The sequence below is a fragment of the Seriola aureovittata genome, chromosome 22 (assembly GCF_021018895.1).
Source record: "Seriola aureovittata isolate HTS-2021-v1 ecotype China chromosome 22, ASM2101889v1, whole genome shotgun sequence".
Lineage (NCBI taxonomy): Eukaryota > Metazoa > Chordata > Actinopteri > Carangiformes > Carangidae > Seriola > Seriola aureovittata.
In genome coordinates this window covers 10564449-10587514 of record NC_079385.1, presented here as the reverse complement: position 1 = coordinate 10587514, position 23066 = coordinate 10564449, and the positions used below count along the sequence as shown (strand labels likewise).

Genomic DNA, 23066 nt, shown 5'->3' with positions numbered 1-23066 from the left:
GTAGGCATAATAAATCAACCAGGGTGGCATCTTTAATCAGTGTATTGTTGACAATATAGCAAGTTATGTTAGTTAAAATATCAGTTGTGTTGGGAGAGAATTTGGGACAACCAACATATACATACAAGTAAAACAACAACAACATAAAGAAAAAAAAAAGTATTCACAAACACTTTTTCATCCAATACACACGAAGCATTCACACAAGACTGCACGCATGTACACGCACTCACGCTCGCGCGCGCACGCAGGCACACACACACACACACACACACACACACACACACACCACACACACACACACACACACACACACACACACACACACACACACACACACACACACACACAGAGAAGCTAAAAGCTTGACAGTCACAAAAAGAAGAAAAAAAAAAAAACAGTCACACTGCCAGTTAGGTCAAGCAGTTTTGGATATTCTTCTGTTGGTACAAAAATGGTCATTCTGACAAAAATAATAATAATATTATCTGGTGTGGTCGTCTCCCTAACCTGCCCTCTCTGCTTCCAGCCAAACTAGTTGTTGTATGTACAAGTTAGAAGGCAGTATGGCCGCATCGTTCGTAAATAAGGATATTTACTTCAATATTTCTGGCAATTTTTTCTCCTTTGTCATACAAAATAAAATTTCTCTGAGGTAAGAACCGAGACAGTATCAAAATAGTAAAATCAAAATTTTACTAAAATGCACCCCATAATTGGAAAAGAAAAGAGGACAACTGTGTTGTTTCTCCAGAACAACTGAACAACAGATGATTTGACAGATAACAGCAGTGACGGAAACAGAACAAAAAAATAAAAGAGAATAGTGTGACATTGTTTCAGTAGTGACTAGCTGTGTTTACCAGCTTGTCTAAGATTGAGCAGGTTTGTGTGAGCCAGCAGCGAGAGATGGGAGTCAGTGACATCACAGGTTTCTTCTATGTCTAAACTAAAGACTGCTAGCTTTCTCTGACTTTTAGTGTCCATGGGGAAAGTGAATAAGGTCACTGAGGCTCTAATAGCTGCAGTCAAGCTGCTCAGTGGCAAACACTTTGTGGACTTTTAAAGCAGAGGGCAGCTCCCAGGTGAGAACGTGCGAAGCTATGAATGCGAAGCAGCAGGGGGAAGAGTGTACAGACGCACAATAAACCTTTACTTTAAAAAAGACATTCTCCGGCTACGCTAGTAACTCTGTGTGGGTGTTCTTTGAGACAAATGCTAATTTCAGCATACTAACATAGTGATATTTGGCATATTTCAGCATGTTAGCATGCTAACATTCGCTAATTAGCACTAAAGTACAGCTGAGGCAGATGAGGATGTCATTCGTTTTGCAGGTATTTGTTTATAAACTGAAGTCTAGGACAATTTAGAATTTTGACCTGATGATAATGCGCTAGATGAAGAGTTAAGGGATCACCAAAGTGAATGCTTTTTATCCTGCGGGGGAACATGAACGTCGTCACCAAATTTCACGGTAATTCATCCAGTAGTTGCTGAGATACTTCTGGACCAAAGTAGTGGACCGACCGACCGACTGACCAACACTGCTGTCCCTAGAGCCAAATGTGTCGCGTTACTGGCTGCCTTTTTATTTTACAAAAACTTAAGACAGGAGGAACACCGCATCTACTGTACACTGAAAATTTCCATCATGTTTTTTGTGATGTCACCAGCCCCTTACTCTTGCGGAAATCCCTCCAAGCACTGCAACAGAAATAAACCCCCTCACTCTGAAAAAGGCCAACTCAGCACTGTGACCGAACGCAGGAGTGACACCCAACTGAGAGGCTCTGAATGGGAAGATAATCAACTCCAAAAGGCCATTCCATTTATACCTGGGCAATGAATCCAAACAGGAGTGCAAAGTGCCATCACTGTGCACATCCACACTTTTCCAGTGACTTCTGTGTTTCTCTGTTTCCATTTTCATGAGTTAAGGCAGTGATATTAAGGGCAATGTTTTGCTCATCAGCAACTGTGCTCCACCAGCTGCCAAAGCATGGCTGGTACATATTGCTGTCAGAAAATATTTCTGATCCTGTGTCTCACTTTTCTGCCTCGTGGTTGGTTTGACATTGCCCGAAGGGAAAAAAACAAAACAAAAAACAGACTCACTAGTGTATCATCACCTGTTTGTCACACTGCTGTGTTTCCTTTCAGAACAAAAGGCCGGCAAAGTAAAAGGAAGAGTGTTCTCTATTCCCCCGATCAACAAGTACATTTGCATAAAGGAATACTACACAATCCTTTAAAGGAAGAAAGTACACACACGCACACGCACACGCGCACACACACAGATCCAATCACACACACATCAGAAACCAACATTTAACATACATTTCACCCCAGGAGCCACATATGTAATCTTTCATAAACACATAGTTAAATCATCTTCATTCCAGTGAAGAAAATTTCTGCGATGTATTTCATTTTTTTCTTTTTTTCTTTTTACATCAGCTCTTGGTCTTATACAGCAAAGACTGATTTCAAGAGCATTCACCATCATGAAGCTCCTATCCGAAATTTTTCACTCTTCCTAGTCCATTAGGAAAATCCAATCTTGTCTACTTAGTTTTGTAAAGATTTAGGGCCTCTCCAGGACTCTGTCAACACTGCATTATTGATGGAAAATTATCTTTTCTTAATTTACTCATTCATTATTTTCCACAAATTCTGGAGAATTTAGTCCAGTGGTTACACATGTGGAAACAGACCTGAATCTGGAATTCAAAAATCATTAAAAACATCACTTTGAGATTGGATAAATCTTCCCTCCATGAGCCGAATTTGGGATTTTCCTGGTACAATTGCATTTTGGATTGAGCCTTCATGATGTGAATGCACTGTGGGCAGTAGATGATCATTTATATACCTTCAGAGATGCACCAATAACATTTTATTTAGAGTAAGAGTACAAAATACTCATATAGTACTTGATAGATGTTGGCCTTTATAACTTTGGCCGTAACTACTGATTAAAAGCAAGAAAAGTGGGGAAAAATGTATTCCTTCATCATCCATAATGACGGTAAGTGTTCATGGTCTTCTCTGTTACCAACTCAAAGCAAGACAACAGCTGTTGTCAATCAGTGTTAAAGGTGCAATGCTATATACCATGATCATCCTTTGCTTCCTTCACATAAAAGACAAAGCTAAGTAGATTCAGACATGTATTTTTTTTTTCTCCAAACAGTTCTGTACACAATACACGGGGCACGGTCGTTGGTGTGAGTGTGGCTTCATATTTCTCTTTCTGTCATGACCGTTCTCGCTTTGACTCGCCATGTGTTCACTCCTCATGCGGCCGCCGGGAGCTCATTCGAAAACCCTACAATCATATATCATTGGCTTTTGCGTCTCTGACACGTTGCCACTCATAATCTTTTACGTTGCCATGCGTCCGGCCTATCAGTGCAACACACTTATAATCACGAATACAAAAATCAATTTGGGGCAGCAGCACAGGGATGTGAAGTCACGGTTTCATCATCATAATCAAAAACTTCTCTCGCTCTACACGACTGCTATTCCTGTCGCTTACTATACCTCTCACACATTTCTCTCTCTCTCTCTCTCTGTCTCTCTCTCTCTCTTCCCCCTCCTCACACTCATGGGGTGTTTGCCGTTGAACAGAGGTGTGGGAGTTTTCAAAACCCCTCCCCCTCCATTAAAGAACCATCCAAACAGCATTTTGGAACCGAGGGAAGTTCTGCAAATTGTCAGGGAGTGTCAGGTTTTTTTAAGGAACCTTTCAGGGGATTCTCAGGCTTCAGGGGTTTAGGGGTCTATTAGCAGTGCACGCTACCTCCACTTTCTGGGGTGATGTCGGAGGCCAAAAGGTGAAGTGATAGAAGGGGGAGGTTTTTTTTTTTTTTTTTTTTTCTGGTTGGGGGGGGTTAGGGAGGTGGGGTGGGGGATTAGTAGTGTTGCTCTCAGTGCAGCAACTCTTTAAGCTCACTCTCTTTGAGCTTTGCATTGTCTCTGACTTCATCAAATGTGTACGTCTTCACAATCTTCCCGTTCTGAAAGACTGTGTGTAGCAGGTCCTGGAGGTGAACAGAAAAACAAGTTGGGAAAGGAGTAAGTAAGGAGGAAAGTGGGGAGGCACAGCAAAAGAGAAAGAGAAAATGTGAAGGTGAGAGAACAGGCAGGTCAGTGTTGGTGAAGTGAATTCCCTTGTGTTGGACTCAAAAGCTTTGATGTGTACTACTGAGCTAATGAACTCACCACGCCATACTCCTCCAGGTCGCCCTTGCCCTCCTCCAGGGTCACAAAGTCTCCGCTCTGCGTCCGGTGCAGAGACAGTCGACCTTTCTTTGACCTCTTGTTGGGGTCTGCCACCGGGTCCTTGAACACGTTCACCTTTTCTCACAACACAGAGAACAATGTCAGATTTAAACGGAGAGGGAATTTCAAATCATGCTCTGTTACTGACAAAAAAACCCAAAACAAAACAAAACAAAACAGGAAATTCAGACAAAGTTTAAAGCCAAGTCTTGTACTTATTATGTGTCTCGCTTAAAAATAGACACCTAAAACAAGCGAAATGCACATCGAAATTAATGTGTTGGACAAAAACATGCAACGCTTAACACCCACTTGCAAACTGTTACATTACCATCATTGTTGATCATTTTTTGTGTCTTATTTAAACACCACACTGTTCCAAAAATGGTCACTAAAATTTCATAGCTGCTTTAAAAAAAAAACAAAAAAAAAAACCCCCAAAAAACAAACAAAACAAAAAAAACAGAGAGTGTGCCAGTCCTCACCCCCAGTCCATTAGTGACCACATAGCTGCATTTGAAGGAACAGTTGAGCAGATCTCTGGTCAGTTTCTGCAGCAGAGCCCCTCCGGAGCCGAAGGCAATGTTCTCAATGGACCACCTGTGTTGCTTCATACCCTCCACAATCTGTGGAAAAACATACACAGTCAAAACTTGTTGTCGACATAGTGTATGTAAAGATATGGTGACAGATGTAATCAAATTGTTCATGTGTCTCTACCTCTTGCAGTGTGTTGATATCAACTCCGTCTCCTTGTATGACTCTGATGTAAGGAGGGAGAACCTTAAATCCTTTAGAGTTCTCCTCTGGACAAAACTTCTTACCCAGGATCTCCAAAACCTGGTACAGAGAGGGGAGGGGTAGTCTCCTGGCTTGTTTTAAGATGCTAGTTTAAAAGCCGAGCTGGCCACATGAGCTCACCTTCAAAACAGTATCAAGAGGGTTTCCTGAGTCTGGCCGGACAACCAGCGGAGCATCTGCACTGCGCTTCTCTATCAGCCCCCGTAGGTCTTCTCCCCAGATCTTCTCACAGGCATTGTAGATGTCGTAGCTGTCGCTGACTATGGATACGGGCACACTGGGAAACTGTTTGATGATGTGCTCAAACGCATCTTTTTCATGGTCTTTTCCCCACGCTGTGATGGTACTGAGGAGAGGACAGCAGAGAAGTTATTATTTATCGCTCTATAATCATTTCTCTTCACATACAGCTGATCAAAACTATAACATAATATAGACAACATCTGTGACTGGTATTCAGGGTTTGGGCTTTTTAATACAGAATTAAACTAGTAAATAGAAAACCCGAACATTCAATCAAAATATAGAAGACAATGAGTAAGAGCTTTAACAGCAAGAAAGTGGATGGGTTGAGAGGAAACAGATAAATGAAATAAGAAAGTCAAAATACTGAAGTGGAAAGAGGTCATTCAAGTGAAAAACTCTGCAAAGTAGCAGGAACGTTAGATGAGGGGCGAGTTCCAGGGAAAACGTTCTCTCATAATAAAGACAGTCACAAGACAGCGATCAAATGATAATGCCACAGTTCACCCAGAAGAGGGCAGCGCACTCCAGGTTTTAGACCTCGATGAAACCAAACATGAGGCAAATTGTATTTCTTTGTTGAACCAACTCAGGAACAAGATGTGAAACTGTTTTTAGGCAAGGCATTAGAGCAAAGAAATCACATGTAAATAACAATTAAAGGGTTCTGAAGAGAGGGTTGAAGAGATTAGTTAATTAATTACTCAATCCACTGATACTGGGGCAAGGGCATATTATTTTTACTCTTCGCTGTGTAGCTCTAAAGACTGTTGACTAGTTGAAGGATGCATGATGACGATGATGATAATAAATGGGCTTAAGGGGAATTCAGGCCTCATAGCTAGGTGCATCATATACTGGCAAATATGTTTTATGGATCTAAATATGTTGCCTTTTACCTGCTGCCACGAAGGGTGGTGTTTGTGTCGTGACATGAAACATGAAAAGGTCAAAGTCTCACTTCAATGTTCTGTGATATCAGACACCGTCCCAATGAAATCAAGGCAACTGGAATTTTGCTTTTGGTTTCATGTACTAAAGATATAGTGCCTGTGAGACTCAAACTATGGGACTCAGATAGGTGGTATATGTCTGAATACTATTTGACAAATGGAGACAGGTGGCAGTTTCTTCACAGGACATATTTGACTATTTACTTGTCTGTAAATTTTTTTTTTTTTTTTTTTTTTTTTTTTACATTGTTTAACATGACTTTCTATGCATCCATTTGTTTAGATTTTTCGACAGAGGGTATTTCTGTTACATTGAATTTACAGCAAACATTTGAAGTGACTCAAAGTTTTGCAGGTGACACACTTTACACTCTAAAAGCACCGCTCCCTTTTCCTTCCTTCTAAATCAAAATCAAAGTGGAATTTCACTGCGACTCCTCCCTCTGAGATGGAAACGAAACAGATTTTACGAAGGGGGCCATTGCATAACGGTTACTATGACAACTACTGCCACCATCCCATAATGCACTGGAGCGGGGAAGAAGGGTGCAGTGGAGCAGCATTAACTGCCCTGGTGGTGAGGATGAGGGAACTGTGTGTGTATGAGAACGAAAGAGAAAGTGTGTGTGTGTGTGTGTGTGTGTGTGTGTGTGTGTGTGTGTGTGTGTGTGTGTATGTCTGCCATAAAACCAGGAACATATGAGGGTATGTTCGTCACAGCAGCAGCCAATCAAAACCCTCACCTCCAGCCAGTCACAGCCTCATTCACAAACTGAGATAGATAGACCACATAATGAGTGTGAGGGTGACCAAGCTCTAATCAGACTAGCAAATTAACACTGACCTCAGCCAATTACTTGTTACACTCTCACTCAGGCTGATAACACTCCCTCCATCGACAGCTTTGGCTGATAACCAACCATTATCTGGAGCAAGTTTTCTATTTTGAAAATCAATTTGTCTTGTGGATGGAAAAAGTTTGCTTTCAAATTTGGCTCTTAGCCACAATGTGGACTATCTCACCAGAGGCAACACTGGAGATGAGTGGAGCCGAGACGTGCCTACTGTACCCCTGGTGCTTTCTGGGAATGTGTGAATACACGGCCTGTGCTCATAATTACCACTGTGCACAGGAATTCACGCTTTACACATAAGGTCTCTGCAAGCTTTGTATATCCCTTAAGAGGAGTGATGAGCACTCCAGCAGACACCCGTCTTTACTCTGAGTTCTTACATGACTGGTGTAATAATTAAAGTAGGTGGTGAACTACTGCCCTACATCACAATGAAAGCGGTGCCTCTACATCTACTGTGAAAGCCCGGAAACACTTTGCAGCTACACAGGGAGATAATCTGTCTCTTAGCGCGGTCAAAGCTTCAATAGGCCACATTAAATAAATAAAACCTTGAGAGAAGTGTGTATGTGTGTATCTACCTGTGTTCTGCAGCAGGCACTGAGAAGCCTGGCACAGGGTCCTTGGTGCCGTAGTACTTCTTAATGACTCCGATGCCTGCGACCGTGTCTGTGCCCTTGAAGTTGACCAGATGGGCGGAGGCCCCGATGCCTGCAGTCTGCAAACAGGTGGGGGAGGGGTTATGAAAGATAAATAGCAAAGACCTCCCTTCCTGAATTTTTTCAATTTTGCGTATGATATTAAAAGACTGGCTGCGGTTTATTTCAAGCTACATTCAGTTGTTTGACAAAAGATCCCAACTCAAGGTACTCTTACTAGCTTTTTTCTGAGTTTTTATTCATAACACACCACAGGTGATATGGTTGAAAGCTCTGAGGAAAGCTTGTATTAGGACCATGAGTTGGCATTGTTTTGCCAAACTAGTATTTTCAAGGTCCTGGAAGTTGTATGGATGAACCCTCTGTCAACAGATCCATCTCCAGCAAACTTGATTTTGCTGATTAAGACCATTTGATACTGTTGAAAGCTCAGGCAAGATCTAGTAAGAGGAACTTGGGTTGAGATTGTTTTGTCAAACTAAAGTCAAGAATGACATTTCAAGTACAACATTTATTTTGTTTTCAACATATTTGTTGGTGTGCTTAAAAAAAACCAAACAACAAACTTCCCAGTGTTTGAAGGGTAAGAATAGAATTCCACATATAAGTATACCTCTTGTGATGAGACGCCCCTGTAGCCAAAGTCATGTAGTTTATACTCTAGTCTCTCCAAGTTCCCAGAAGTCTCTAGGAGGTACTTGGCGAGGATCTTCTTCTGCTCTCTGGAGTTGGTGGCCACAGTGATGGGGTACCAGATCTGAACCAGGATGGTCTGATGGAAAGAGAAAGAAAGAAACAAACAAAGAGTCCAGTTCACTTCAAGTCTTTACTTTCATTTCAGAGTGTCAGTGTTTCACTGCTAAGGTTCACTTCTTCTGATTTCCCAGGTGCACGTATGATTAAAAGTGTCTCTCAGTGTGCCCCTGTAGCTCAGCTGGTAGAGTGCGTACCATTAAGGCAGCTTCCTTACTGCAGAGACACGAGTTCGAATCCAGCCTGGCCCCTCTGCTGCATGTCATCCTCTCCCTCTCTCCCCTAACTGTCCTGTATCTCCACTTTCAATATCATAATAAAGGCAAAAAAAAAAAATTAAATCTCTCAATTCTTAGACAAAAAAGCCTCTCTGTTTTCAAAGCCTGTGAAGTCTTTAAAAAAAACAAACAAACAGCAAAATTAGAAGTTAAAAGTCTCTTTTCAGTACTGAACAGACCAGTGAATGTCTGGTCCAACTGTCCTGTTTTCCCAGTATTCAACAGGCACTAATATCCAAAACTAACAGGCTCAGAGGGATCAAAGAGGGTGCTCATTCACACAAGACAAACTCTGGGAAAAGTACATTCCTCGATGCCGCATGTCAACTCTGGACCAGAGTCATAGATTTCAATAAGAAAACAAGTGGCTTATCTGTACTCACCACCACCTCGGAAATTTTATGAAAACACACGATCTGCATGGTACAGCACGCGTATGTATATGTGGTGGTATGTTTTTGTCCGTACCCCTTACTAAGCAAAGGCACTATATTTGATTTTCATTTTTTCAGTATGTAAGAGTCAAACCTAAGCTGCAGTAAAACCAGATTACACATCAGAGTCTAACCATTAAATCACAGTGTCACCAGTTATTTCCGCTCCAGGACAGAGAAACCTAATACGCTGACTACTGGGTCACACTACCACATGAAACCCATATTATTATGTAATTACACTGTGTGACAGCAACATGTCATGACTCATATGAAGCTGTGTTTATAACAGGAATGACAACTAAGTGTGTGTGTGTGTGTGTGTGTGTGTGTGTGTGTGTGTGTGTGTGTGAATCCTCATTAAATAACACTCCTAAATACCAGAAGCACAGCAATGTTTCCTCCCCCTCAGGGATTGCAAAAATAGTTAACAAAAAAAAAAAAAAAAAAAAATCACATCCTTGACTTGGCCTACTAATACTATGCAGTGTGTTTTTCACCCTGTAACCCTGAGTAGGTCACATGCCTCTTCAGATGAATCATAATCTAAACCATAATATGGACTCATGTGACTACCAAGCCAAGGTTCTCTCTCACACACACACACACACTCACACATGCACACACACGCACACACACACACAAAGGCAAAAGGTCATAACCTTTTTCGAGGAATCTACAAGTCACATTTAACTGACGTCAGTCATATTATAAACCTCGAATATGACTGAAAGCACATAAGGGTGGGCCTTAGGTAAGTCTGTTTACTTTTCATGACTGACTTTCACTTGTAAAACATGAATTGTGTTTCTGTGTTCACTTTAATATTCACTTAAAATCGAAATGATTGTGGCATTTATATAATTTAAAATACAATATATGATCACCATATGACAGTTCGGGAGAGATAATATCTCTAATGGTAAAATGAGGAAGGAAGGACGGTAAAAAAAAACTCTCAGGAGGATTGTGTGTGTACACACATACACACACACACACCCAAGCACACACAAACACGCTTGCATGCCCACATAACTTCTCGGTCAACGTCCCAAATCAAAATGGAGGGAGATAAGGAAGGACAAGAGGGGTAAGAATGAGGAACGTAGGGTGAACACAACAGAAAGGAAAAAAAAGAAAAAGAAGAGAAAAGATAAAAGCCAAAGATGCAAAAAACAGGAGAACAGGATGAGAAGAAAATGACAGAAAGTAAAAAGAAAAAAGGGAGAGTGAAGGAGAAAGAGAAACAGAGTTTGACCTAATGACGCAACCCAAGGACACCAGGCAGAACGCTACGGCTAATTTTACATCAGCCATGAAGAATAAGTGTGTGTATGTGTGTGTGTTCATGGATGTATTTATATCAGCTGTTGAGACTGACTAAGTGGGTGTGTATGTGTGCTGTCACAGTGCTCTTGGCTGTGGGTGACCCATGTCCAAGCAGTCCTTCATTTTACTGCTGTATTTGTCATTATAGGCGAGTGTGTGTGTATCAGATTATTGATCCAAATGCAGAAGAGAGTCAGGAACCTTCAGGCTAATTTGCTTAAAAATGTGTCTACAAGACTTATATTGTACATCATGTCAAAAGCTTTATTCCTGCATACACGGATCGAAACAATGAAAGCATATCGTTTTTGTTTAATCATATTCTAAAGAATCACTGCATGAATAATCTGTGCAAAAAGTCAAACAAGATGTTGATAACAGGGCTGACATGGTGAACGATAAGAGAGAGCACTTCCTGCACAGGGTAAGTGAATTTAAATCTGCCGAGTCACTGCAGACAGTCTGTTCATGCAGCATTAAGTTCATGAGATGTTTCTGATCCCGGGGAGGAGTCACACTGTGCATTAGCCCAGTGTCATAAATATACCGAAGAGGCTGGAGTTCAAACTGACGACTGCTTTCTTCAAATTACTGAAATCTACTAAACCTTGATGTTTGTGTGTTATGTTTATCTGCATTGACATGACAGTGTTTGTATTCTCTGATGTCACCTGATACAGTATGCATGTGAGGGTTAAAGACACAAGTTGGCACTGTTAGCTTAGCACAAAGGCTGGGAACAGGGGGAAACATTTAGTCTGACTTTGTCCGAAGGTAACAATATCCACCTACCAGCTCCTTTAATGCTCACTGACTAACACACTATATCTTGTTTAATTCATACAAAAATCTAAGTGTAACAACAACAATTCTCTCTGAGCAGTTGCTGGGCAACCAGCGGAGAAGAAGTTAAGGCTAAGACGTAGTTCAGCACATAACCCCCTGTAGACCAACAAATCAATGTTTTTACACTTTAAGTTTTGTGTGAATATATATATATATATATATATATATGTACAGTATATATATATAATGCTTAGTTGTACTTCGTGAGCTTCAGAGGTGCTGGTACACAGATTTTGTTTTCTATGGACACAGCCAGGATAGCTGTAACTGGCTGCTGGCTCCAGCGTCATATTTACTGTACAGACATAAGAGAGGTATCAATCTGCTCACCTAACTCGCCTCAGCAATAAAGCAAATTAAGCATATTTCCTAAAATGTTGAAGTATTTCTTTCATGAATAATTCAACCAGATTGCAGCCCACAAACATGACTGAATGATTGACTGATTGATTGATTGACTGAAGTGAATAAAGATGACAAACACTCTGCACTGCGTCTAGAATCATTTCAGAGATGTGATGCCTCAGGGAAAAGAACATTGGTCTGAGCAAGGGGTTGATTCAGGACTTAAATTATTTTGTCAACTACAAAAACACCACACAAGAATTGTTCCAACATCTGACTCTCTGATCTCAGCCAACCTGTATGAATCACTTTGCTGCAGTGACAGCACATCTCTGAGCGGTGATTAAGCAATAGGCCATGGCAGGACTGTAATTCAGTGGGCCTCAAGAAGAAGATGAGATAAGAAGTGCCGTTAGGCCTGCTGCCAAGCAACATAGTTTATGGATTTTTATAAAACTATTAACTCAACAATGTAATAAAAAAAGGGCATAAATATTGCTAGTATCTTTTGTCTTTAATCAATAAGAAAAACAGAGCTAACAATTAAATCCTACTGATAAGCTTTGCATTGTCGCTTTAGTAGCAATCCGAGGAGCACATTAAAGATTTAACTGTTATATGAAGGTATAGGGGCGCGAAATTTACAACTGTCTTTTACATGACAAAGCTAATCCAAAACTGGAGACTGATACCATCCATTAGTTCTGCACTTCCATAAAGTCAGGGGACTCATAAGAATAAAAAATAACAATGGTCAAAATCCAGACTTTTAGTTTGCAGTATGGGTCAAGATCCAAAAAAACAAAACACTGAATCCTACATTTCCCACAATGCATGCACACCATGGTTTGGCCTGTTAAATGCCCTTGTCTTACAAACTTCCTAAAGTAATTGACCCCAAGTTTAAAGGGACAGTAACAGAATAACACACCTGTGTCATTCTGGGCCCAGAGGACAAACAAACACCAACCTACCTCCACCCAGTTGGTGAGCCAGTAGCATTCAGGGTCCGTGCTCTCCACTGTGAACAAAACATTGCCTCGAGGAATGACACTCCCCTCTGGCACTGCCTTGATTTCAATGGGCAGGTGTCCATTGTATTTCTGTAAGCACAAACACACGCATACACAGATATCAGAATTACAATCCAGTTTACACTGTCACAGCTTCTTCTCTGTGGCTTGTAAAGAGTGTTTTTATATTTAGCGACATGACTTAGAGGAAGGAGACTGGTGAGAGTTAACCTTCAGACATGTGCTTCACACCTGGTGCTATGTGGAAAGGCAGTGAGATTCAGCTAAATATACACACACACACACACACACACACACACACACACACACACACACACACACACACACACACACACACACACACACACACACACACACACACACACACACACACACACACACACACACACACACACACACAGCTCCTGCGTTTCAAACCTGGCCTGAAGCATGTTTTCCAAATCTTGTGTTGTATTTCACAGTGAAATACAAAGCGTGCATTGGATGAAAGAAACTGAATCTGCAACTAGGAGATCATAGTTTATAGCATAACACATACCGCCTCCAAAGCTGAGCAACATTTGTATGCTTGATGTAGGCCTTGTGTGTGCTGGTTCATAGATTAACAACATGAAAGGCTGAGTGATTTGCAAAAAACTTAGATAAAAAAAAAAAAAAAAAAAAAAAAAAAAAAGCTGACATTGAGAGCTGATTAAGAAATGTGGTAAGAGATGACAAGAAGACTGAGTGTAAATAAGGGTTTATTAACACTTCTCCTCACTCGAGAAAATCCTTTGTCAGTACAGAGCGCTGTGCTCTCTCCAAGGTGCTGAAACTGTGCCTCCCAATCATCAGAAACATTGCATTCACACTTTCTTGGATACATAAATTGACGGATTCATTTCTAGTTGATGATCCCGACTTGTATCTCTTGTAAGAGTTTAGCCTCTCTCTCCTCCACGCGGCCGAATGTAGTTCCGATTTTTATTACTTTAGCATGTGTTTATTACACATCAGGAACATTTTTTTTTTAATAAGAACTGGCTTTTAACCACCAAGCCACCTGTGAAAATGTAGACATGTTTGTTTATTTTTGCCCCACTTTGCTACAGCAGAATTTGACCCTTATGACAGTGAGGTTTTATGATCAAAAACTGCTACAAATACCTTAAACCTAATCTAGAAACAAATTCAATCCTCCAGTAATTAGATTCCAACCTTGCTGTATGTACATTATTTGGGTTTATCAGGAACACGCTGTATGTCTTAAGTGTGTGCGTGCATGCCTGAGACCGGCCTCTAGCGTCTCTTACAATAGACACATCACCTTCAGGATGTTTCATGTGCAAACATCAGTGTGTGCTGGCACCTGTGTATATGTACACCTCCATACCTAGTTCCAACTTCCACCTTTATTCTCAATTAATACATTGCTTGAAAATAGTCTCTTGTAACCCTCATGGAAGTTACGCAGAGATGTGCATAAAAATTGTTTTGTACAACAGCAGAGACTCACCTGAAAAAAAAAAAAAGAAGAAAAAAAGAAAAAAGGATTTTTCAGCAGTCTCTTACCTCCAAAATGTAATTCCAGCCCTTCTCGTTGAAAACGTCATCCTGGAAGTGTTCTCTGTATACTTCCTTTGCCTCCTGGATCTTCTCCGGAGTCACAACCTTTCCTGCAGAGTATGAGGAAGGAGGTGGAGGAGTTGGGGAATGAGGGAGGAAGGGAGAAGAAAGCAGAAGGACATGAAGGTTCAGAGAGAGATGTTGGAGAAACACATACCGACGGAGAGAAGGCACTGGAATGTGACTCTACTGTCTGCTGGTGTAATTAAATTAGAAGCATCCCGTGCATGCTGACAAGGCGTCTTTGTCCAAAAAGACACATACAAACACACACACGCAAACCACCCCCTTGTTTCATTTCAAGTTTGGCTAGTTTCTATACCATGGAAATTGTAGCACAAAACAAGCCACAAAAGAGAAGACATGTACAAATGTATAATAACCCTAAACTACGTTAACTGACTGCTGGCTCCAGTTTCATATTTACTGTTTTTACATTTATCAACACGTTTCCAAATAAATTTCTGATAAAAAGAAATGACTACCTGCCATTCAGAGCTGAACGGAAAACTATTAAGTTTTTCCCGTTAATGTAAGACTATCCAGTTAACACTCCTAGTGGTGTGATAAAACAGGTTCTGCTTTCACTATGATTCATCTCTTTATCCAAGAAAAATTCATTCACGTTTTCAGCCCCTCCCTCCACGAAAGTAAAGTTAGAGAAGATTAAAATTCACTCTCTGACTCTGGTCTAGAAGAATTGTGATGCGCACTTTTGGTTTCCGTGAGTTTGTGGATCGAGGATGCATCTCTAATGATTGGCCTAATCACTGAGCTCCGAGGGACGCTCTGCGCAGACAGCTGGCCTTTCTCCCTCAGACGGTGAAAGAGCAGCTGTGCTTTTGTCTTCTCTCCCTCTGTTATCCTGGCTCTCTGCCCCCCCCCTGCACCTCTGCTACCGCACCATGAAATCCTCTTAGGAGACAGGAGGGTGATGCATTCCCTCTTTCTTTCTTTCTTTTGACTCCTTCTCTTTCTGTCTCTCTTGCTCTCTCTCCCCTTCTCTCTCTCTCTCTCATGCCCCTCAGGATCACACTAACCAACTTAAACATCCACCTTTACTAAGTTGAGTTAATTAGAGCATATTGTTTATTTAGTATATTGTACACATTATACTTTGCCTCATTTCAGTCTTTTCTCACTTACGTTTTTCTTTGTAACCTGCTGGCTTTGTGTTACGCTCTGTGCAGCCTAATTTAAGTGAAGCACGTTGTAACCTTGCTGGTTTTTAAGTGAGTAAAAGGACTGTTGCTGTGGGCCACAATAGCAAGCACCTGCCCTGCCGAAGTGTCCTTGAGCAATGCACTGAATTTTGAGTAGCTCCACGTATGCTGTTCAGTAGCTGACCCTGTGCTCTGACCGTGCTCTGGAGAGGAGAGAGAGAGAAAAAAACATTTCTCCCACAGGGACCAATAAAGTATCACAGAAAGAGCCACAAAGGTTGTTGTGTTGACTTTTTTTTTTTTTTTTTTTTTTTTTACCTACAACTCATCAGTAAATTACAACAAAAAATGTTTTCTGATTGAAAAATGAAACTAACTGAACAGTGGTAAAATAAATAGCGGCTGTACTGTGCAGCTTTCCACAGTATGATGGTGAAACAAATGAAAAAGTTAAGAAAAACAAAGTCTATGTCTGGGTTATGTAATCCAAGCATAGGAATGTTACGCTATTTAATTTTTTAAGTTGACTGGAAACACATTTTTATTTACACAAAAAGCCTGAAGAGTCAGTGGCAGTGGATGAGGCTTCAACTTACAAGCTGCAAAGTCATTCAATCTGGCAGCCAGTGAAGCTCCTACTGGGTTGGAGGTCAGACCTTCATGTGTTCTGCTCAAGGACTCTTTTATTTATTCAAGCGATTACACGGTACAAAATATTGAACTTTTTGAATTTAAAAAGCCCACATATTTTATACTTTATTTTTTTTATTTAAAATTTAGAAGATATAATTTGTGTTTTAAATACCAAAAAACCATCTCAATGTAGTTTTACATCCCCTTTCTGACACTCCGGAGCTCTTGCAAGAACAGGGCGTTTTTGTGTCGGTCTTTGAGCCTGTCTTTGAGCCTGTCTTTTGATTGGCTGACTGTTTCCTGGGGGACTCACAACCAGGCCAACCACAGATACTACTGTAGCTTTGTAAAAGTAACTGGTAAATGCAAATGCAAATGTACAGTCAGTGCTGAAATGAGCCGAACAGATGGTCAAATTCTGACTAAAATGCTCCAGCTGGATTTGGCGATTCTGGTGCAAACCCCTGGGTCATCTGGTGACGTTGGAGTGACCGTCCTGACGGCCCATTTAAAGGCACAGCTTCTCAATACGGCCTGTGTGCAGTTCTCCCTGTATTTTGATACAGTATTTATATTGCACCTGGACCTGCTTTATAATAATTAAAAAAAGACATGAAGTCTCACTTTCTACAATATGGGACCTTTAAATCTGAGTCAGGACTTACCTTTTAGGTATTTGTGGAGGATGTACTGTAGGCCGTAGAAGACCGTTTTGTCATATTTGACTTTTCTGCTTTTGGTGGAATCTGTCCTCTTCTCGCGGCACTCGAAGTAGGAATACACTTTACTCGTGTTGGGAGGGTACTGTTTGTAATGTGTTACCTGGAGAGACAGAGAACATATTGACGAGATAAGAGAAGTTATCCCAGTTATCTACAATAAATAACCAGCTGAAGATAATGTGGCATAGTCGCAGGTGATGCTATGTGAAAAGTGACAAGATTTATTTAAGGATGTAATTCTTAATGGCTGAGCCTCATACTGACACCCACAACTGACAAACCACCGTGATAAATGAGAAAATTCATAATCTGTGTGTGCTCCTCCTGAGCAGCTGGTCAGGAGATTTGAAAAGGCATGAATCCTTAACAAGGTACAAATCGATAGAAACACTCTTGTCTTCACTCCTGTCTTATTACAGACTCGTGTGAAAGGTTAGGTCTATTTCCTGAACCAGATTTGTTTGGAGTGCATAATTAATCATGCTGAACTGTATGTTGTGAGTCATGGCTGCCTTGTGAAGTGTTAGCATTGCAAATACAGGAGCAACTGGAATTGCTGTGTTTTCCTCTATGTTTCACAATGATGTGTGTACAATATTAGATTGTAGATTAGAGGAACTAATGACACAACTAATGTTGAAATGCCTTCAAGCTTACATTGCAAGTGTTTTTTTAAAAAGTGGACAAAGTTTAATAAATCACCCTAAACCTCATATATTTGTAAGCAAAGGTAATAATAAAACATTTTCAAGGAGCAAATCAAATTTCAATGCTCGGACACAAAGGAGTATGAGGATTCAGTAGCTCAGTGCAAACAGAAGCAATCCAGAGAGCTATTTGGACTTACGACACAAAGTATTACACAAAGTAGAGTATTTCATCTGCGATTATAAGGAACCAAACCGTTCCAGTTCAGCAAAGGACCCATCAATCCATCTATTGTGTTAAAATTGAATACTATACCAACATGTCATGATAAGGGCGAGGCATGTCAGACTTTTTCCCCCACACAGACACGTTCTCTATTATTCTGCTACTGTGTTATTATCCAGAAAATACCAGTTTCAGTTTTGTGCGTGCTTCTAGTGATCTTCTAATCTACTATGAACTGACTGATACGAGAAACATTGACATTTAGAATCAAGCAAAACCATTTGAGACATGCCCAGGCATGTTTCACACACACAGAAAGATAACACTGTTTGAGAGAGGCGATACCTTTAAGATACACGCTCACAAAAAGGACAAGATACAGCGTCAGCTGTAGCCACCCAGTCATCAATTAAATACCAAATGAGTCCAGGGATTTCCAGAGAGTACACTGGGGCATTTGAGGATTTAACCCTCGTCACAGCACCACTTGTATGCACTGAACTCATCGATCATGGCATTAGCAGACTGAAGAAATGAGGACCAGGCGGCATTTGACTGGTCTGTTTGTCGTCTCAAATGTTCTTAAAGCGAGCAGCCAAGCTGCAAATGAAGCTATGAGAATTAAAGGGAAATTTTAAATGCTAAAATATAGCATCATTAGCACAGGGAGCTGTCACTTGGGTTATATTAGGTAACATCAGCCACCATAAAGGCACTGGTCATACCAGACCAAGTAAGGTTGTAGCAACAACACACCTTGACATTAAGTATGACTAATAAAGTTGATGATATGATGATCACTCAGTAATGACTTTGTAATCTGACATTTACTTTCAGACTCATCTGATTTTAATATCTATAAAATGTAGCTTAAAATATGTGGTTCTGTTGTACAAAAAGAATGAAGTGATCTAACAGTTCCCTCAAGAGCACAGGAAGACATTTTACTACAGATAATACAAAATATTAATCGAGGCTGAACATAGGTCAAGGGCTTGTTCATTTGACTACAACCTTGGTAAAGCACGGAACTTCTCACCATTGTAAATACATAAAGGTGACATTGGAACCACAGGTGTATTTACCTATGAAAATGGCCTGAAGGCTAGATCAAAACTTAGCAACACAGCTCAAAACAGCTCCTCAGGAGAGGAGATAAATGTCAATGAACTACTCAGTTTCTTTGACCCCCCTCTCTGTCCTTTCCTCTGAGCTTCCGATAACTCTATTTTGAGTCAAGACATACAACATGACACTGGGCTGGACCACATTCACTAGAGTCACATGCCAATGTATACACACAAACCCACCATCAGTCTAGTTTGCAAGGGACACCACCCTCAGCTGATCATTAACATTCAAGGATATAAATAATGTATTATCCAATATTGACACACACAGACTATCAGCTAATGAAATGGAAACCTATATTTGAATGTAAATCATACAGCGTGTGGTAGTATTAAAAGCAGATCAGTTAAGTCCTCCCACTGTCAAGTATGAACACAATTCTAATGGCGAATCAAGACCAGTAATTAAAGCTGCACATATCAATGTTATATTATCACTTGACTCTGCAGTTCCCCTCCTCCTCTAGTTTGCTACAGAGCCATTTTTCTCTGGAGTTGGTGGAGACCAAAACAGAGCTAAAAGGAGACTAAATACTGGATTTACATTTATCAGGTGGCACGTCTCCCAGAAATGCTAATGCTTCTCTTACTTTACTCCATGTTACATTTCCCATCCCACTGTTATGAGGTGATAATACATGTTGTGTTTACAGCTTGTTCTGGTGCCCCAAGGTGGCCACGAAAATCAATGTTGCTGTAGATTAGTTTGGAATTAGAAACGCCTTCATTGACGACTTTAGAGCTGCAATGATTTTAGACAAAACTTTTAAGTGAGAAAATATTCAGTTGATTAATAATAAAAAATAATCGTTTTTTGCAGCCATACACAACTTTGATTTTTGCCTCAACTGATGCTGGTTCCACTTATTAAAATTCAGTTCAGTCTCTGATCTGAGCTAACACAGTATTACCTCTGATTTTTTAATTTTTTCTCTTATTTTCTGCACAATAAAACCATGATGGTGAACTAATTCAGAATGTGATAAAATGGTTCTAATTACTTGGATACAAATATTCAGCAAATAATTATGAAAGCAAAGAAGGTTCATGAAGGGTCAGTGTTTTTCTAACACCATTTAAAACATTCAAGTTTTTTCTCTATCCTTCCTTTATGGATTTACTTCTGTGTCTCTCGACACCCTTGCGTGAAGAATGAAATGCTTGGACATAAAAGACCATAATTTGGCTACCAGACAGGACATTTTGAGGTGCTGGCTCTCTTTCCAAGCAGGAAAACATCTGAAGCATGCAGCAGCATGTGGCAAAATGCTTGATGGGACCATCACCTTACCCAAATGTCACAGGTTCAACCCTCTCTGTAGCTATTCTGCCCTGTGAAAATGTTTTTCCCACCAAAATCCCAGAGCCTTGCCTACTTAGTTACTGTAATTCTATCTGGATTACGGGTTAGAAAAATGTCATGTTACATAAATGTGGTCATATGGCGATATCCTTGTGTTGTGGTATTGCTTTAAAAATCAATAACAATGACACACTGTACACTTCCACCCTGTAGTATGTTCAAATCCAACTCCTCACACCAACTACAATTTTGTACAAGCGTGTGTGCGTATGTGTGTGTTTTTCCAGACAATGGGCAAGCTTGGCTTTCTGGGTAAACTTTTTTCTCGATCCAAACAGACGAAAAACAAAAGCATTCAGGTGCGGTTTATTTTTATGTCCCGTGAACAAAGTTTATGCCTCTGGTTGGTCTGTGAGTCAATCAATTGCTTTACTTTCAATATCCCTTCTCTCTTTACAAAGGTTATCACACAGTTGTGCACGGACAAGACAAACATACGAGCCGCTTTCAGTGAAGCAACACCCCAAACACACAGTACACAGTGACATTTGTAACTTTGGTAACTCTGAAAGAGCTCATGTATAAAAACGACTGATCTTGCATAACTGAGAAGTTGGCTTATTGTTTAATTTATCTTTTGTGTTACTCAAGTGGCTGTTTAAAGAGACAATAACTGTAACTTACTTCAGCCTGGTATGGCAACACAGGTGCAAAGACACAACATGAAATTTGATCAGTGTCAGCTCGAATATTTTGTCTTTACTCTCATTTAACTGATCTCTGTTGTTTCTTCTGAACATTTAACTATCTTGACTAGAAACACATTTTCTCAGCATTATCTATAAAGGGGAATTCATACCTACTATCAACTATATTCTGATTGCTATTGTTAATGAATAGTGACAGTAACTTGTAAACTTTTAAATACTTTGCGGCCAAGTGGAGCAAAAAAAAAAAAAAAAAAAAAACCTAAATCATTGACATCTTTTGAATTGCGCACAGTTTGTTGTGGTATACAATGAGCTTAATATTAAATTGTTTTCTACTACACTAATCCAACAAGAAAATTCAGCTAACGTGCAAAAGTATGTAACAGGCACTCCATGAAATTATTATGGTAGGCTGCACAGAGCTCACATTTAAGTTGTAGCTACAATTGATTTGATCAACTTTTTAAAAAAAATTTATTTTCAGTGATTACCTCCCTTGGCTACAATGGTACTACCTAATTTATCAGAACAACACATTGTAACCAAGGTTACAACTTATGCCAACAATGTCACCTCAGTTATAAAAGAGCACCTCTCATCTATGGGCTTTTTCTTTTAAATGAAGCCCTGGACACATCCAGAAGGAGTTACGGTCCTTTTCCTGAACCACATCCCTTCCAAACCACCACTCTAACCCTTCTCCTACCCAGTTTGGGCTTTCAATACAATAAATATATTCATATGATATCTGCAAGTACAACCTCTGTTTCCACTACTAGTGTTTTTCCTATAGTACCGTGAGGGAATGTGATTATACCACTTTCTCTTATAACTAAGCTCATAGTAGGTTCATGGATGCTAATGTGTTAATTGAGCTTTATAGATATATTTTGATTGTCATTATCCAAGCCTTGGTGCACACTTGTATTTGTCACACATATTCTCTTGCCTCAACATGCGCAACTTTTTCTGTCATTTTGTAACATCAGACTACATTTAAAAGTTCAAGTTGTAATGCGTAAGATTTCAGTTTCAATTTTACTTGTGTTTCAAGCTTATCTTCGGCTGGTGTCCCCATCTCCCTCCCCTTTCCATAATTCTGCCTTTCTGTCCCATCAGTCCTATTACTGAATGCTGTAACATGACTGCCGTACATGGCAACCGCCCGGCAGCCACTTGCTACGTGCGCCAATACAGCCCGGCAAGTGCATTTACTCTGTGTTTGCATAGTTAATTAGCAGCCGGACTTATGGTACTAAAACCTTCCTCGCTGTTATATTTTCCATTATATCAAAGATAAAAGCCTGTAGCCAACTGTTAAATACCGTTTAAAGGCCCCGAGCGTATACATTCAATGCAGTTCAGTTAACCTAGCTGTGTCACGTAAGGTAAATGCATCCGGCTCCTTTTAACTTTCGGTTTTGATTCCCCGAAAGTGATGCATTACCACCGATAGCGGCTAGCTCCACGCTGGCTAACGTTACACCTGGCCGGGCTTTTAAAGGAGACTTTGCCCATGTGCAGTCCACCGGGCTATCCGCACGGCACTTGCTAGCTAGTTGCTAATATTAGCTTTTTTATATCATTCCCCTCCGTCTTCCTTCTGCGCTCTCTGTGAGCTAGCAAGCTAGCAAGCTAGCAGGATACCAGAGACTGGCAAAGCCGGTGAAAAACTGGCTCCGTAATAACCACTGGTCCTGAGTTTAAGTTAGCTATCTCAAAGAGGGATGCTTGCTTTCTGAGTTTGGTACCCCGTCTCTGCTGTACCAGCCCTCTCCTCCTCTTCCTCCAACCTATTCGGCCTGCTGTTAACCGACGGAGACCGGCCACAGAGAGCAGTGTGATGGCCTTGGGACTGATGATGAAACCACCTTGACTTTATCAATTTTCATCCATCAGCTGCTCCCCTCCACCCAGCCTCCCTCCATCTGGAGCCAACATGCGTACGGTACCTTGTATGAATCGGTCGCTAACAGTATGTTGAAGTCGGCGTCTCTGTGCTCCATCTTTCCCCCCTCGGTTGTGAGTCAGTCGCAGCTGTCAGTGTGTTGTGTTGCGCGCCGTGCTGCTGGGGACTCCTGCCTGGTAGTGTAGCTGGGCAGGGGGAA

At 40.7% G+C, this 23066-nt stretch overlaps 1 protein-coding gene across 1 annotated transcript; it reads right to left on the bottom strand.

The window, feature by feature from the left end:
- Positions 1-10: 10 nt before the first annotated feature.
- On the bottom strand, positions 11-23066 carry nampt1 (nicotinamide phosphoribosyltransferase 1). Its single transcript, XM_056367541.1, has 11 exons — positions 22911-23066; positions 16886-17042; positions 14371-14474; positions 12760-12888; positions 8414-8572; positions 7723-7859; positions 5212-5437; positions 5011-5130; positions 4776-4916; positions 4231-4365; positions 11-4049 (listed from the first exon to the last, which is right to left on the bottom strand). The coding sequence occupies exons 1-11, from the start codon at positions 22962-22964 to the stop codon at positions 3936-3938; spliced, it is 1476 nt and encodes a 491-aa protein (XP_056223516.1). The 5' UTR covers positions 22965-23066; the 3' UTR covers positions 11-3935.